Raw genomic sequence first — 13,753 nt, 5'->3', positions numbered from 1 at the left:
ATGCAGTATGTACTGTATACTGTAAGTACAAAATTGCAGAGTGACATGTTAAATTTGTCAAAAAAATTTTCATTCAGAATGTTTACCATGACTTATAAAATATCTTTTATTGCCAAAAGTCAAAACCAAAAAGTTAAATTAAAAATTAAAGTTAGTTAATAAGTGTGTGGGTTTTGGGCGGTACTGATCTAGGCCCCGATCAGACAGAATGCGTTATTTGCAGTGGGAGGTGCCTTTTTATAATTTCTATTGATAGTAAACGTTTTGCGTCCTGTTGCGTCTCGGGTGCCTCACATTTAGCTGCCTGCTGCCCTTGTGTTTTTGTTAGAGGTCTCTGAGCACCTGAAGTTAACTCTTTCGCCGCCAGCATTTTTAAAAAAAGTTGCCAGTCAGCGCCAGCGTTTCTCATAATTTTCACAAAAGTTTAATGCCTTCCAGAAAATGTTCTTCTTTAAATATGAAGAGTTTCGTTGCAAAACGAGATAAATCCATTTTTTTACATTTTTGTCAAAACATGTTTATTTTTATGTTATCATGTTATTATTTTGTTTTATGGTGCTACTTAGCTGTATTTTTTAAGTTATGAAGGTTTAAATCAAAACAAACCAACATGCAGTTGAATTGAAATTAATTGGAATGCACAACCAAAAAACGAGATTTCTGAACAATTAAAAAAATGGTGGTTATCTCGTTTTGCAACCAAACTCTTCATATATAAACATACAATATACCAAATGAAAGAACAGACCCTCTGCTTTCAGCTTTTGAACATGAGTAGGTTTCTGCAAAAACACCACATTTTGAGCAAAAAGCAGAGATAATTGAATTTTTGTGACGGACTTTTCATAGAGATCCCATTCAGAGCGATCTTTAAAACAGAGACGGACATGCAGCCGCTTGACATAGGGCAATACTTTCGGGTTTAAAAAGTTGGAAGACCTGGTGGATAATAGCTGTATTGCGGAAAGACGGAAATACTCGTCATTGGCAGGGAAGCGTTTTCTCTTGATTGACGAGATATCTCGTCAATGGCGGCGAAAGAGTTAAAACAAACTACTCTTGTCGGAGCCGATGGTGTAGTGGACGGTGCTCCGAAACATGGTGCAGACGCACTTCCGGCTCAAGGTCCCATACCCCTCTCTTCACCCTATACTTTCCTGTCGTCTCCTTAATTACTGTCTATCTAATAAAAGGCAAAAATGGCACAAAAAAATTACTTAAAAAAACAAAAAAAATACTCTGGGCAGAAAATCACCCAACATCATTTGCGCTTTTTTTTCAAAGTTTCAAGAGCGCTCATGCTATAATCCTTGATTGACAGGACAGATAATTTGGTGGTTGCCTAGCAACATGAAAATGCAACGCACTGCTTTTTTCTGAATTTAAAGAAACTCAGCCCTGAGACATTTATTGACATATTATTTTGTGGTTTCATTTAATAATTTAATATACTAAAATCTTTCCCAAAAAATAGTGCAAAGTACAAAAAAATGTTTATAGTCTGTTAATAAGCTTTTAGTCTGTCTATTAGCTGTCTATTAGCAAAAATAGGTCGTTGAAATTTGGCACTCTTTATGATGTCATAAGGAGCTCTTATTAGAATAATACCGCCCTGTTCACAGCACAACTGAGTTTCAATTGCAACAAACCACCATCATTGTGATCAGTGTTTGCACTTCATCAGCTCATTTGCATTTTAAAGAACACACCCAAAACGGTATTTTGAGCTAAAACGTCACATATGTGCTCCGGGGACACCAGAGATTTATTTTATATCTTAAAAAAGTCTTGTGCCATGGCCCCTTTAATATAAACAGTCAAGGTTCAAAACCAGAAAAGGTTAAAAAAGTATTATTTTTATTATTATTATTATTATTAAGTATTGTTAATAAATTTAGTTGAGCTGTCGGGTCATATTTCATGGAAATGTGAACAGTTTCTCAGCACACATGATAACATTTTTTTAAATAAACCTCCAATTTCATGTTTCAAACAGAGATGTCGATAGAAAGGCAAAAGTGACATTGCAGCTTTAACAAAAACCTTTAGCAGACATGTCTAGGGTGTTATCTGTGTAAATCAGGTTTTTGTAATGTTAAAGGGTTATGAAACCAGTCTCCCAGCCACAGTCTACCTCATTAAATGCAATTTAAATGGGCGTGAACACTGAAAAAAGAAGAGTTGGGCAGTGGGCGAAATGTGTCGCAACATAGACATTAAGTCCGAATTCCACCTGTCTCCAGTTCTCGAAGCTTTCTCTGGAAAAATGGTTGCCACAAACAGCAAGCTTTGACGTGTCGGCGGTTCAACGGCCTTGAACTCTTATGCTACGTACACACCAAACACGTGGCATTGCGTTACTCGCTCTAAATTACTCGCGGGATTTAACTTTGTGTTATGCGAATTTTTAGCTTGAGTTGAATATTTAAAATTTGCGTGAAGGCGCGTTTGAGGTGAATAGCGTGTGTTTTCACTGCAATCGCGCCACCCAATTCGCGTAATTCACATCGCCCCCCGTGAGGACGTGTCTTATCGCGTCTTTGCATTGACTTTGTATGTAATCTACTCGCTCAAATCGTTGAACTCGCGTTTGGTGTGTATGCCCTATTACACCACGAAAACAAACACTTGCAATTCATGCCTCTCCACAGTTTAAAACGTCAGTACATGTACACACCACGCAATGTTTTGAATAATTAAGAGAAATGTCTTCTTATTGGATAAGAACTCGCGATCTCATAAATAATAATAATAATAATGAGACACCCACGCACCATCTTGTACTATAGTGCTTTGCCACGTCATAGCCTGTGAGGTTGACACAATATGAAGTTTAAACCCTGAAGACAAAAATATCGCAAAAAAGCTAACTTGTTGTAAACTTGTTTTCTCTTAATGTTAAAATTAACCGATGCTAACATTGTCCTTTATGATGTGCAACGAAATGTTGGTTAGTGTTTCATGAAGCTTTAAAGTTTAAATAGTATCTTAGCTTGTCACAGCTTAAATAGCGATACTGCAATGCATTAACCATCCAGAAAGACAGTCATGATATCAGTTTTGACACAAATGGCCATATGGCTGCCATTTTTCTTAAAAAAGACAAATCGTTGTATTGTTTAACACCAAAATAATTTAACGGATCTGTAAGTGTTTATTTTTAAGTATTTAATATTGTTTTACTTGATAAAATTATTATTTTTTTTATTACTGTTTTTTTATTCTGTGAAAACATACAGTATATAAGGCTGGATGCATGCATATATAAGGCTGTGTATGCAGGGTTTAACCTCACCCCTCCTAAACAACCTGCTTCGTACCCCCACCCTCCCCTCTGCTGTGACCATCTGGTGTAATCATCCCACAGCTTTGACTGTCTGCTCATATCATCTATAGGTGAATCAAATATTCAAACAAGTCTGAATTATGGCACGCTTTCTCTATTTCACACTCTATATTCACAAGTAGATATTTACATCTTTGTAAATAAATACAATGTAAATAAGTCTATGATAAAAGCATCACATGACATTTCATGTTTTAGTGCTTGTATTAAATAATCTAATATGTAGATATATTTAGGGAAGAAAAAAAAACACTTTCTGTGACCCAAGTCCTACATTTTTTTGTAAGTAAGTAAGTAAGTAAGGTTTATTTATATAGCACCCATCACAGATACAGAATCACAAGGTGCTTTACAAGGTAAACGAATAAAAATACAGAGATTTAAAAAAAGCAGAAAAATTGAAAACAAAATTAAAAACAATATCAACATAAAATGCCTGATCAACTAAAAGCTTGTCTAAAAAGAAATGTCTTCAGTTTACACTTTTGTGTCTAAGATAGACAGATAGCTAGCAGTTTTTCAAATGTTGTTTTGTGGGCATAAAGGTTCTTTATTTGTCATGTTTTTTCTTTAGTTTCTCATTCCACAAACAAATAACAGAAATAAGACAACATAAAATTTAGTGTATCTACAGTAAAGGGGGCACTCGTAGGTACCCTTAAGAATCATAAAATGACACATGGGACATTCTCTGGTCTTGTGCACACATGGGCGAAGATCAAATCGGGTGTTTTCGCTAGATATGCTGTGTGTAGAACTAAATCAGAATAGTGCACACAAATAGACAAGCAAAAATGTTTTATTCACCCTAGTTGCATTTCATTAGATTTTATCTGGGATTAAAACAGTTCAGCTGATGTTTCCATCTGTACTTTCCATTGAGAGCTACAGAAAGAATTAATTTTTTACAAACTGCTGCAGTCATGGCGTGCTTAATTTTTTAACAACAACAATTTCACCTTTACCAGCACGTGTCAACATGTCAATAATTTGTCACATTTAGTCATACAATTATTTATTATTTTTGTTATATATTATTAAATATATTTTATTATATATTTGTTATTTTGTAAAATGCTTTGAAAAAATCAGGACCTGTAATGTGGTCAAAAGAGGACGAGCTAACACCCCGTTTACACCTGTATTTAGTGCCGTCCACTTGTGATCCGATCGACCAAAACACTTAATCTTAATACCAGGTATAAACAAGCCCTGTCTCTTGCATAGTTAAAGTCTGGGATGTTAAAGAAAGAAAAAAGTGCAAAAAGAGTAGGGAGAGGTCATGGTTCCCAATTGAACCATTTTGTGATTGCTACAGAATGAGGCAAACTCCACCTCCATCCACAGAATCTAAAAGACAGTTGTGACCAATTGTTACGGTTTCCTGATTTCCTAAATTTGGGAATTTATCATAGTAATGGACGGCACAAATCATCGGTGCATAAATTATTCAGATTTAGCACATATTGATGGTTTCACATGTGTGATGAATGTCACTGTAAGCCATGTTGCTCTCACGAACACATTTACACTAACACACAATAATATTGCTCTTTTTCTCTCTGTTTGTACAGTGCTGGATACGATGCAGTCCTGGACAGAAATGTGGCTATTAAGAAACTCAGTAGACCCTTTCAGAACCAGACTCATGCCAAAAGAGCATACAGGGAGCTGGTGCTTATGAAATGTGTCAATCACAAAAATGTGAGTACCAGATCTTATCTCATGCGCCTGTTGTCCCCATCGCGTGCAAATGTTGTTACATCATAACTACAGTAATACCTATTCTGTTGTCTGTGCTAAATTCTCTTAGAAGACCCATAAGAGACAGCGTCTATGTCGCAAAGTCCTGTTTCTATTTCTGTTTCTATTTCACTGGTTTGTTGTTATGTATTCGTGGTTAGCTTGCAAGGACAGTCTCCTTTTCAAATACCAGAAAATGAAGATGCAATGTTTTATATTTACTAAGTCTAATGTAGTTTGCCAGAATATAAATAGTGACAGGAAACATATGATATGAGGAAACAGATATGTTGCTTTGATGCATCACAGATGTGACAGATGACAACTTTCCTATTACAGAGGATGCAATGTTTGATGAGAGGCAGAGCTTGTAAACAAGAAAGATAGGGAGTAAAGCATGACCGACCATCAGTATAGTACAACGTACGGGCCTCTGGCAGAGAGAGAGAGAGAGAGAGAGAGAGAGAGAGAGAGAGAGAGAGAGATGGGTTTTATTAAATGATGAACAACATATGAAGAAAGAAGTTGTTCAAAATGAGAGCACTACTTTGTTGCTCTCTCTCTCTCTCTCTCTCTCTGTAAGATTCATGTAAAGGACAGCAGGGACGTGACAGAAATATAAATGCAGTTCTTCTGTCATCTCTTATCTTATATCGACTGAACAGTAAATGTCTGATATTTATCTCCAACAATATTTTGTTGAGGACAGTAACTGTGGGTCAGGGATTAATAATAAATCATATAACGCCGTCGCATCCCACTGTAATTTTGCTAAAGTTTCTCCATCTTCTCCTCCTCCAGATCATCAGCTTATTAAACGTCTTCACACCACAGAAGTCTTTAGAGGAATTTCAAGATGTGTGAGTAAATTTTCCAGATCATGTTTATTATATTATTATGAACACAATGAATATATGTTATATAAAATATTATCAGATTGTCGGCCTGTTATTATATTGTTTAGCACTTTAAGTTAAACTTATTGTCTTATAAGATTAAAATAACTTCAGACACAAAAGCAGACCTATTGTCGGCATTTAAATAGACATTATAAATAATATAAAATATTTAATACTTGTACAAAGTAGGGGTGTCCCCGACTACGGATTTACATATTCGAATCAGAATTGTCAAATCTTGCATATAGTTGACTAATAGTCGAATCATCTATTTGTGTGTGCATGGGTTGGGGGACCAGACCTGGTAGTCAACAAATGGTTAATTTTAATTTTCTTTCAAAAGCAGCATACAAAAGCAACTTTCTGATAAAGTGACCGAAACTGCCTTTCAAGTGATGAACGAAGACAAAACTGACGATGCATTTTTGTCTTTTTAAGTTAAAATGAAAACGATTTAGCGCATCAAAGTTGTCATGACCAAAAAAACCCAACAACTGACAATGAAATAATTTGTGATTGTTACTGTAAGTGATAAAAACTATTTAGATTTTTAGATACAATTTCTTAAATCATTAATTTGAGTGTTTTACTTGTTATAAACTAATGTTTAAGACACTACGCTTTATTATTTTGCACTAGTGATGCGCGGGTCGGCGTTTTTTCCAACCCGCGGGTCCCGCTTTTATGAAATTTTTGGCCCGCCCCAACCCGTCCCGCCACTCTCTATCTATTTTTACAACCCGCACCGCCCCACGCCCGCGACCATTAAAATAGACATACTAGGCATTTGTAATGTAAATAAAAAGAGGCTTTATTTCAGCCTAAGAGTGCTTGGAAACAGCCATTAGATTACATCACCCTGTAAACTGGCAACAACATACACAAATGAGCCATAGAAACCAGCATGGTCATATTAATATAGAGATAGGATAATGATAAACCAGGGGTGTCCAATACATCGATCGCAAAGGCAATGCCGGTATATCACACATAAGTTAACTGTGTATTCTCATGCTGCTCCATGCCTCCACGGGAAAATTGGCATTATGAGTAATTGTGAAACACTTAAGTCTTTTTGAGTTGCTGTGCCTTTCTTCTCATATGTGTTTATAAATCTTATGCCTGCCCGCTGCAGCTCAGTCGTGTAAACTTCCGAAATTTACAAGCATGCAATCGCATCGCATTCTTGCTTTCATGCACGAGATGAAGCACGCGAAAGCGAGCGAACGAGGGAGAGAGAGAGAGAGAGAGAGAGAGAGAGAGAGAGAGAGAGAGAGAGAGAGAGAGAGAGAGAGAGAGAGAGAGAGAGAGAGAGAGGGAGCGTTGCGCTGATATATGCTTCTGATACTATTGTAATTTTCTTTCAAGTTTGTTTCACTAAATCTCCGCTATTTTAAACAGTACTCGACATGTGCTCCAGGATTTTTTTAACTCCTCAAGAAAATAGAGTAATGGTGACATCCCTAAATCCAATGTAGATATGCAGTATAGTCCACGCATTTAAAGTGTTTTTAACATGTAGAACTTGTCGGCTTTATCATTTTAAAAGTAGATCACCACACAAAAAAAGCAGCATTTGTATTATCTATTCACAAATTCCCTACCTTAATTTCTCCTGCAGATCGTCTTTCATCTTTTAATTCTCCGTTTGTTTTGTTGTTGTGGCTGGCAGCCAGCGAGAGCTACTTGGCGCTTCCGTGACGTCAAAGGTTTGGGGATATCAAGTTACGTTGCGCAAGTTACGTTGCGGAAGTTACGTTACCACATAGGCCTACGTAATTTAACCTTATCAAAGAACGTTATTAAATGTAAAAATATATATTCCCAAATATTTAATATATATGCTACAGGGTATAAGACGCAACATATCAGTTTTTTAATTTTGTTTTTAATGACCCGCCCCAACCCGCCCCTCATTAAAGTTACAATTTCTTTACCCGCCCCAACCCGACCCGCGGGTTACGAGACGACCCGCGCATCACTATTTTGCACATAAATACCTGCTTGCTTACTTTGACCATCTCTGTATTCACTTTAGGTACAGAAACACCTGATAATTCTTATATCTTTGTTTTTAGAATGCTCTTTTCTATAATTTGAATGTGAACACCGACCATAAGCAGATATTTTTCGTGTCATCACCGAAATTTAAAGTTATGACTTACCTATTTTGTAGCTCAACTTTTGACAAGATAACCACCCTGTTTCAAATACATTTTAAAATGTATACCTGTTGAAAAAAATCATCAAAAAAAGATTTTTTAAAGTTTAGTTTGATGAACTCCTAAATATAATCTTCAATATGACATGCAGAGCACCTAGCGCGTTCAGCTAAATTGCATTTGCCAGCACGCAACAGCGCAACATTGTTACAACTAAAAGCAATCCAAAATTTACAGACTTAAATTAGATCAGAATTTACCTTCATAATAAATAAAAAAATTAATAAGTTCAGAAGTAACAAGGTGCAAAAAAAATCTGTGCAAAATGCCTGAAGTGCAGGGGAACAAATCACAAGCCACACAATAGTTAAAACCCGGAGTGATCTATAAATAAGATAAAAATAAAGAAAGTATTAAAATACCAGCTTTGTGTTTTTAACTGCAGAAACAAAGAGACAACTGCTTCGCAATGATTTATTAACCTGAAAACCGCTTCCCATATGGACGTTTAGCCCTGTCACGGGGGTTGTTGGATTTATTAACGCACTTTAAAAATATTTATTGAAAGCTCCTTTTTCACATATTATTTGCTTAGTATTATCATAATAATAAAAGGCTGTATATTAACTCATTCCCCGTCAGCCATTTTTTGAAAAGCATTTTTTGTGATTTTCACTAAAGTGTCACAAAATGCCTTCCAGGAAATTTTTCTTCTTAAAATATATAAACATACAAATATATCAAATGAAAGAACAGAGCTTTCTAACAAACAATAAAAACCAACAAAATGGGGGAAAAAAAAGTTTAATTCGATCTTTATTTTTTCTCTGCTTATAAACTCTTAAATTTGGGTATTTCTTTTTTTTTTATTTTATTTTTTAAGCAAAAAGCTGAAATAATTGCATTTTTGTGAAGGTATTTTGTTAAAGATCAGAATCAGAACGATTATAAAAACATACACAGAGTTTAAAATTAGTAAATAATTTTTTTGCTTCACTTTTTTTATAAACTGGGTAAGTGCACCATCATACATACAACATAAAACCTCATCAGGAACATGTTTTTAATGCAAATGTTTTTTCTTAAAGGAGCATTTCACCCATGGAAACCTTAATCTTTATTAAAAGTGGATCATATTTGTAGTTGTAATGTAACATAATTTTCGAATTTGGTGCCTATTTGACCGAGAGTGTTTGTAGTCTCACCCCCTCTACAAAGATATAGGACTTTCTTCTTTTAATGATGCAAAATGATGATTTTTACATCTTTGAAAGAAGGAAGTGCAACACTGAAATCCATATTCCTCCTGTCTCAGGGGAAACAGAGGGAATGATGCATTACCATTCAAAAACATGACTGGGTTTCTAACTATACAAAGATTAATGCAAATGGGTGCAGTGTCCCTTTAATTGACAAGATAACTCGTCAATGGCAGGGAAAGAGTTAATATATTAGGACAAAGCGGTTATATGTGAAATCAGATAATGTGCACCCTTATATAGCCAAAATTGAATGATCCTCATTCATAACACATCTCTTACTGAGAGATTGGTAGTCGAATCAGGCTTCTCCTATCGAAGCATTGAATTTTCAACTATTCGGGGTCACCCCCTAGTACAAACATTGAAATAGGATGATTTTTCATATACATACAGTAGTTTATTACTTCAAGTCCTTTTGGGATTTTACTCAGTATGGGCGTTGAAGTGTTGCAGACCTGGGGCGATCCATCACCTCCTATCATTTATGTACGTGCTCTGTGGTTGGTCCCCAGCGCTTGAATCCTAAATTTATTCTTCACGCTGTGTGGACTTAATCTAGAGCTCGATCAATATGTTTAGTATGAAGCGTCTGTTTGCCCAAAGCCAGGTCATTAGCAGTTATGTGTGGATGGACTTCATGTTGACTAAATTATTTAAAATCAACACTACCTTCACATTTTGTCCAGTTATGACGGCAGGGTCAAATAGCCTTTTCATTTGTATATACATTCATCAGTGTGTACACTTTTTATTGAGGTTCGATGTCATTAAAGAAGAAATTAAGATGTGACATTTTATCTATAAAATGTGTGGTGCTGCTTCAAGCACTATCATTGACATTGCTAGCAGTCACATTCAACGACCTGTTGTCTGCCGTCAATCGCCAACAATTGTCTGAGCACAAGGGGTCGTAAAGATCCACATTGATCCACAGTGGGCTCTATTGCACATGAAGAGTCCATGAATGAACCCGTGCCGATGAAAATAAAAGGAATCAAAAGGACAGAGATAGTGAAAGTCAACAATCTTTCAGGCACAATGGTGAATAATGAGCTTTCTCCGACAGATATCTGGTTATGGAGTTGATGGATGCAAACCTTTGCCAGGTGATTCAAATGGAGTTGGACCATGAACGAATGTCCTATCTTCTCTATCAGATGCTTTGTGGAATCAAACACCTGCATTCAGCTGGTATCATACACAGGGTAAGACACACACACCATAAATGTGTTCACACTTAAAGTGAGTTTGTGCTAAAAGAGTTGTCATGCTTATGCAAAGTAGTTGTTTATAATCTTAAGCTGTATTGTTCAACTAAAACGTGACCTCCTTTATCTTTAATAAAACTTTAATATTAGAAATGGTTGCTTTTCTTCTGTTAAAAGTCGATCTCATGCTTATATGACACATCTATTTATTTAAATAATAAAGAAGTTGAGTATTTGTCATTTCACCATGTCTCTGGTTTCTCTTCAAGGATCTGAAACCTAGCAATATTGTGGTGAAATCTGATTGTACACTGAAGATCTTGGACTTTGGGCTGGCGAGGACTGCGGGCACTAGCTTTATGATGACACCTTACGTGGTGACGCGATACTACAGGGCTCCAGAAGTCATTCTGGGCATGGGCTATAAGGAAAACGGTAAACCAAACACAGTCGTATTTTACTATATGCATATTTACTATAGTATACTGTAGTATATTATAGCATTTCCAAGTGGCGGCCAGTGACTTCTCTTCTGAGGGGCGCAAATTCAAAATATGTGTTCGTTGCATCATGTAAACCATGTGCATCATGAGTCTTAATAAGTGTCTGCTGCATACGCGTCAAATGGGTTTATGTTAAAAGAGACGCTCACATTCACAAAATGCTCGTAAGACACTCAATTAATAAACTGAAGTAGCCTATACTTCAGCATTTACTATGGTAGGGTTGAATAGAATAGAATAATCTAGAAAATGTACTACAGTTTACTCTTGTAAATGGGTCAGTGACAAAAACGGTTTGGCAAGATGAGAAATTTAGTAAAAAACGTGTCTTAAAAGCACGCATTAGGTTTATTTCAATGCACAGTGTATTTATGTTAATTTTATGCAATAAAAAATGACATTTGCACCATTTTCATGAAAGTTAAGATTGAATGGACCTGAAAATATCAAATGATGTAAGCACCAATTGCGCCAAAGAATGAGAAATAATAAATATTTAATCTGCCTTGATGGCATGTAAGCTTAATCATCATAAAAAACTTTTTAAAATATAATTTTATTAGTTATTTCTAAATGTAAATTTTAATGCGCTTTTGTAATATTTACCCTGACATATGCTTAAAACAGTTCTGTTTTTAAATAATCTTTGACAAATGTTGTAAAAATGTATGTAAAAAAAAACATATTACACTAAACTAGATGATTATATTTTATTGAATATGAATATATTTATATTTTAATTAAAAAAAAAATACTAGTTACACCAATTGACACAGACCGGTTACACCACATTGACATTTTTGCAATTATCCCCCAAATATTCTTTTAAAATGTAATAAACACAGAAATTTTAGACTTGGTCCTCAAAAAGGAGAATGTATGCAAGTAATCTGCAAATTTATTTTGAAATTTTAACCAGAAAAAAATAGTTACACGAATTGACACAGACCGGTTACACCACATTGACATTTTTCCAATTATCCCCCAAATATTCTTTCAAAATGCAAAAAAAAAAAACAGAAATTTTAGACTTGGTTTTAAAAAAGAGAATGTATGCAACTAATCTGCAAATTTATTTTGAATTTTTAACCAGAAAAAAACTGAAAAAATACTAGTTACACCAATTGACACAGACCGGTTACACCACATTGATATTTTTCCAATTATCCCCCAAATTTTCTTTCAAAATGTAATAAAACCAGACATTTTAGACTTGGTTTTAGAAAAGAGAATGTATGCAAGTAATCTGCAAATTTATTTGGATTTTTTTTAACCAGAAAAAATACTAGTTACACCAGTTGACAAAGACCGGTTACACCACATTGACATTTTTGTAATTATTCCCCAAATATTCTTTCAAAATGTAATAAAACCAGAAATTTTAGCCTTGTTCCTCAAAAAAGAGAATGTATGCAACTAATCTGCAAATTTATTTTGAAATTTTAACCAGAAAAAACAAAAAATATATAGTTACACGAATTGACACAGACCGGTTACACCACATTGACATTTTTCCAATTATCCCCCAAATATTCCTTCAAAATGTAATAAAACCAGAAATTTTAGACTTGGTTTTAAAAAAGAGAATTTATGCAAGTAATCTGCAAATTTATTTTGAATTTTTAACCAGAAAAAACAGAAAAAATACTAGTTACACCAATTGACACAGACCGGTTACACCACATTGATATTTTTCCAATAATCCCCCAAATTTTCTTTCAAAATGTAATAAAACCAGAAATTTTAGACTTGGTCCTCAAAAAGGAGAATGTATGCAAGTAATCTGCAAATTTATTTTGAAATTTTAACCAGAAAAAAATAGTTACACGAATTGACACAGACCGGTTACACCACATTGACATTTTTCCAATTATCCCCCAAATATTCTTTCAAAATGCAAAAAAAAAAAACAGAAATTTTAGACTTGGTTTTAAAAAAGAGAATGTATGCAACTAATCTGCAAATTTATTTTGAATTTTTAACCAGAAAAAAACTGAAAAAATACTAGTTACACCAATTGACACAGACCGGTTACACCACATTGATATTTTTCCAATTATCCCCCAAATTTTCTTTCAAAATGTAATAAAACCAGACATTTTAGACTTGGTTTTAGAAAAGAGAATGTATGCAAGTAATCTGCAAATTTATTTGGATTTTTTTTAACCAGAAAAAATACTAGTTACACCAGTTGACAAAGACCGGTTACACCACATTGACATTTTTGTAATTATTCCCCAAATATTCTTTCAAAATGTAATAAAACCAGAAATTTTAGCCTTGTTCCTCAAAAAAGAGAATGTATGCAACTAATCTGCAAATTTATTTTGAAATTTTAACCAGAAAAAACAAAAAATATATAGTTACACGAATTGACACAGACCGGTTACACCACATTGACATTTTTCCAATTATCCCCCAAATATTCCTTCAAAATGTAATAAAACCAGAAATTTTAGACTTGGTTTTAAAAAAGAGAATTTATGCAAGTAATCTGCAAATTTATTTTGAATTTTTAACCAGAAAAAACAGAAAAAATACTAGTTACACCAATTGACACAGACCGGTTACACCACATTGATATTTTTCCAATAATCCCCCAAATTTTCTTTCAAAATGTAATAAAACCA

General features: G+C 34.6%; 1 protein-coding gene across 12 annotated transcripts in view; it reads left to right on the top strand.

Moving 5' to 3' along the window:
- mapk10 (mitogen-activated protein kinase 10) overlaps window positions 1–13,753 on the top strand; it is an 84,492-nt gene that overhangs the window by 39,585 nt on the left and 31,154 nt on the right. For all 12 annotated transcript variants that reach the window (XM_055180137.2, XM_055180138.2, XM_055180130.2 and 9 more), the window contains exons 4-7: window positions 4,921–5,050; window positions 5,891–5,949; window positions 10,479–10,617; window positions 10,890–11,055. In XM_055180137.2, coding sequence (XP_055036112.1) covers window positions 4,921–5,050; window positions 5,891–5,949; window positions 10,479–10,617; window positions 10,890–11,055 — 494 coding nt within the window. The remainder of the gene's footprint in view (window positions 1–4,920; window positions 5,051–5,890; window positions 5,950–10,478; window positions 10,618–10,889; window positions 11,056–13,753) is intronic.

The sequence above is a fragment of the Misgurnus anguillicaudatus genome, chromosome 9 (assembly GCF_027580225.2).
Source record: "Misgurnus anguillicaudatus chromosome 9, ASM2758022v2, whole genome shotgun sequence".
Classification (NCBI taxonomy): Eukaryota; Metazoa; Chordata; class Actinopteri; order Cypriniformes; family Cobitidae; genus Misgurnus; species Misgurnus anguillicaudatus.
The sequence above is the reverse complement of the archived record's forward strand: the minus strand, read 5'-3'. Positions and strand labels throughout refer to the sequence as shown.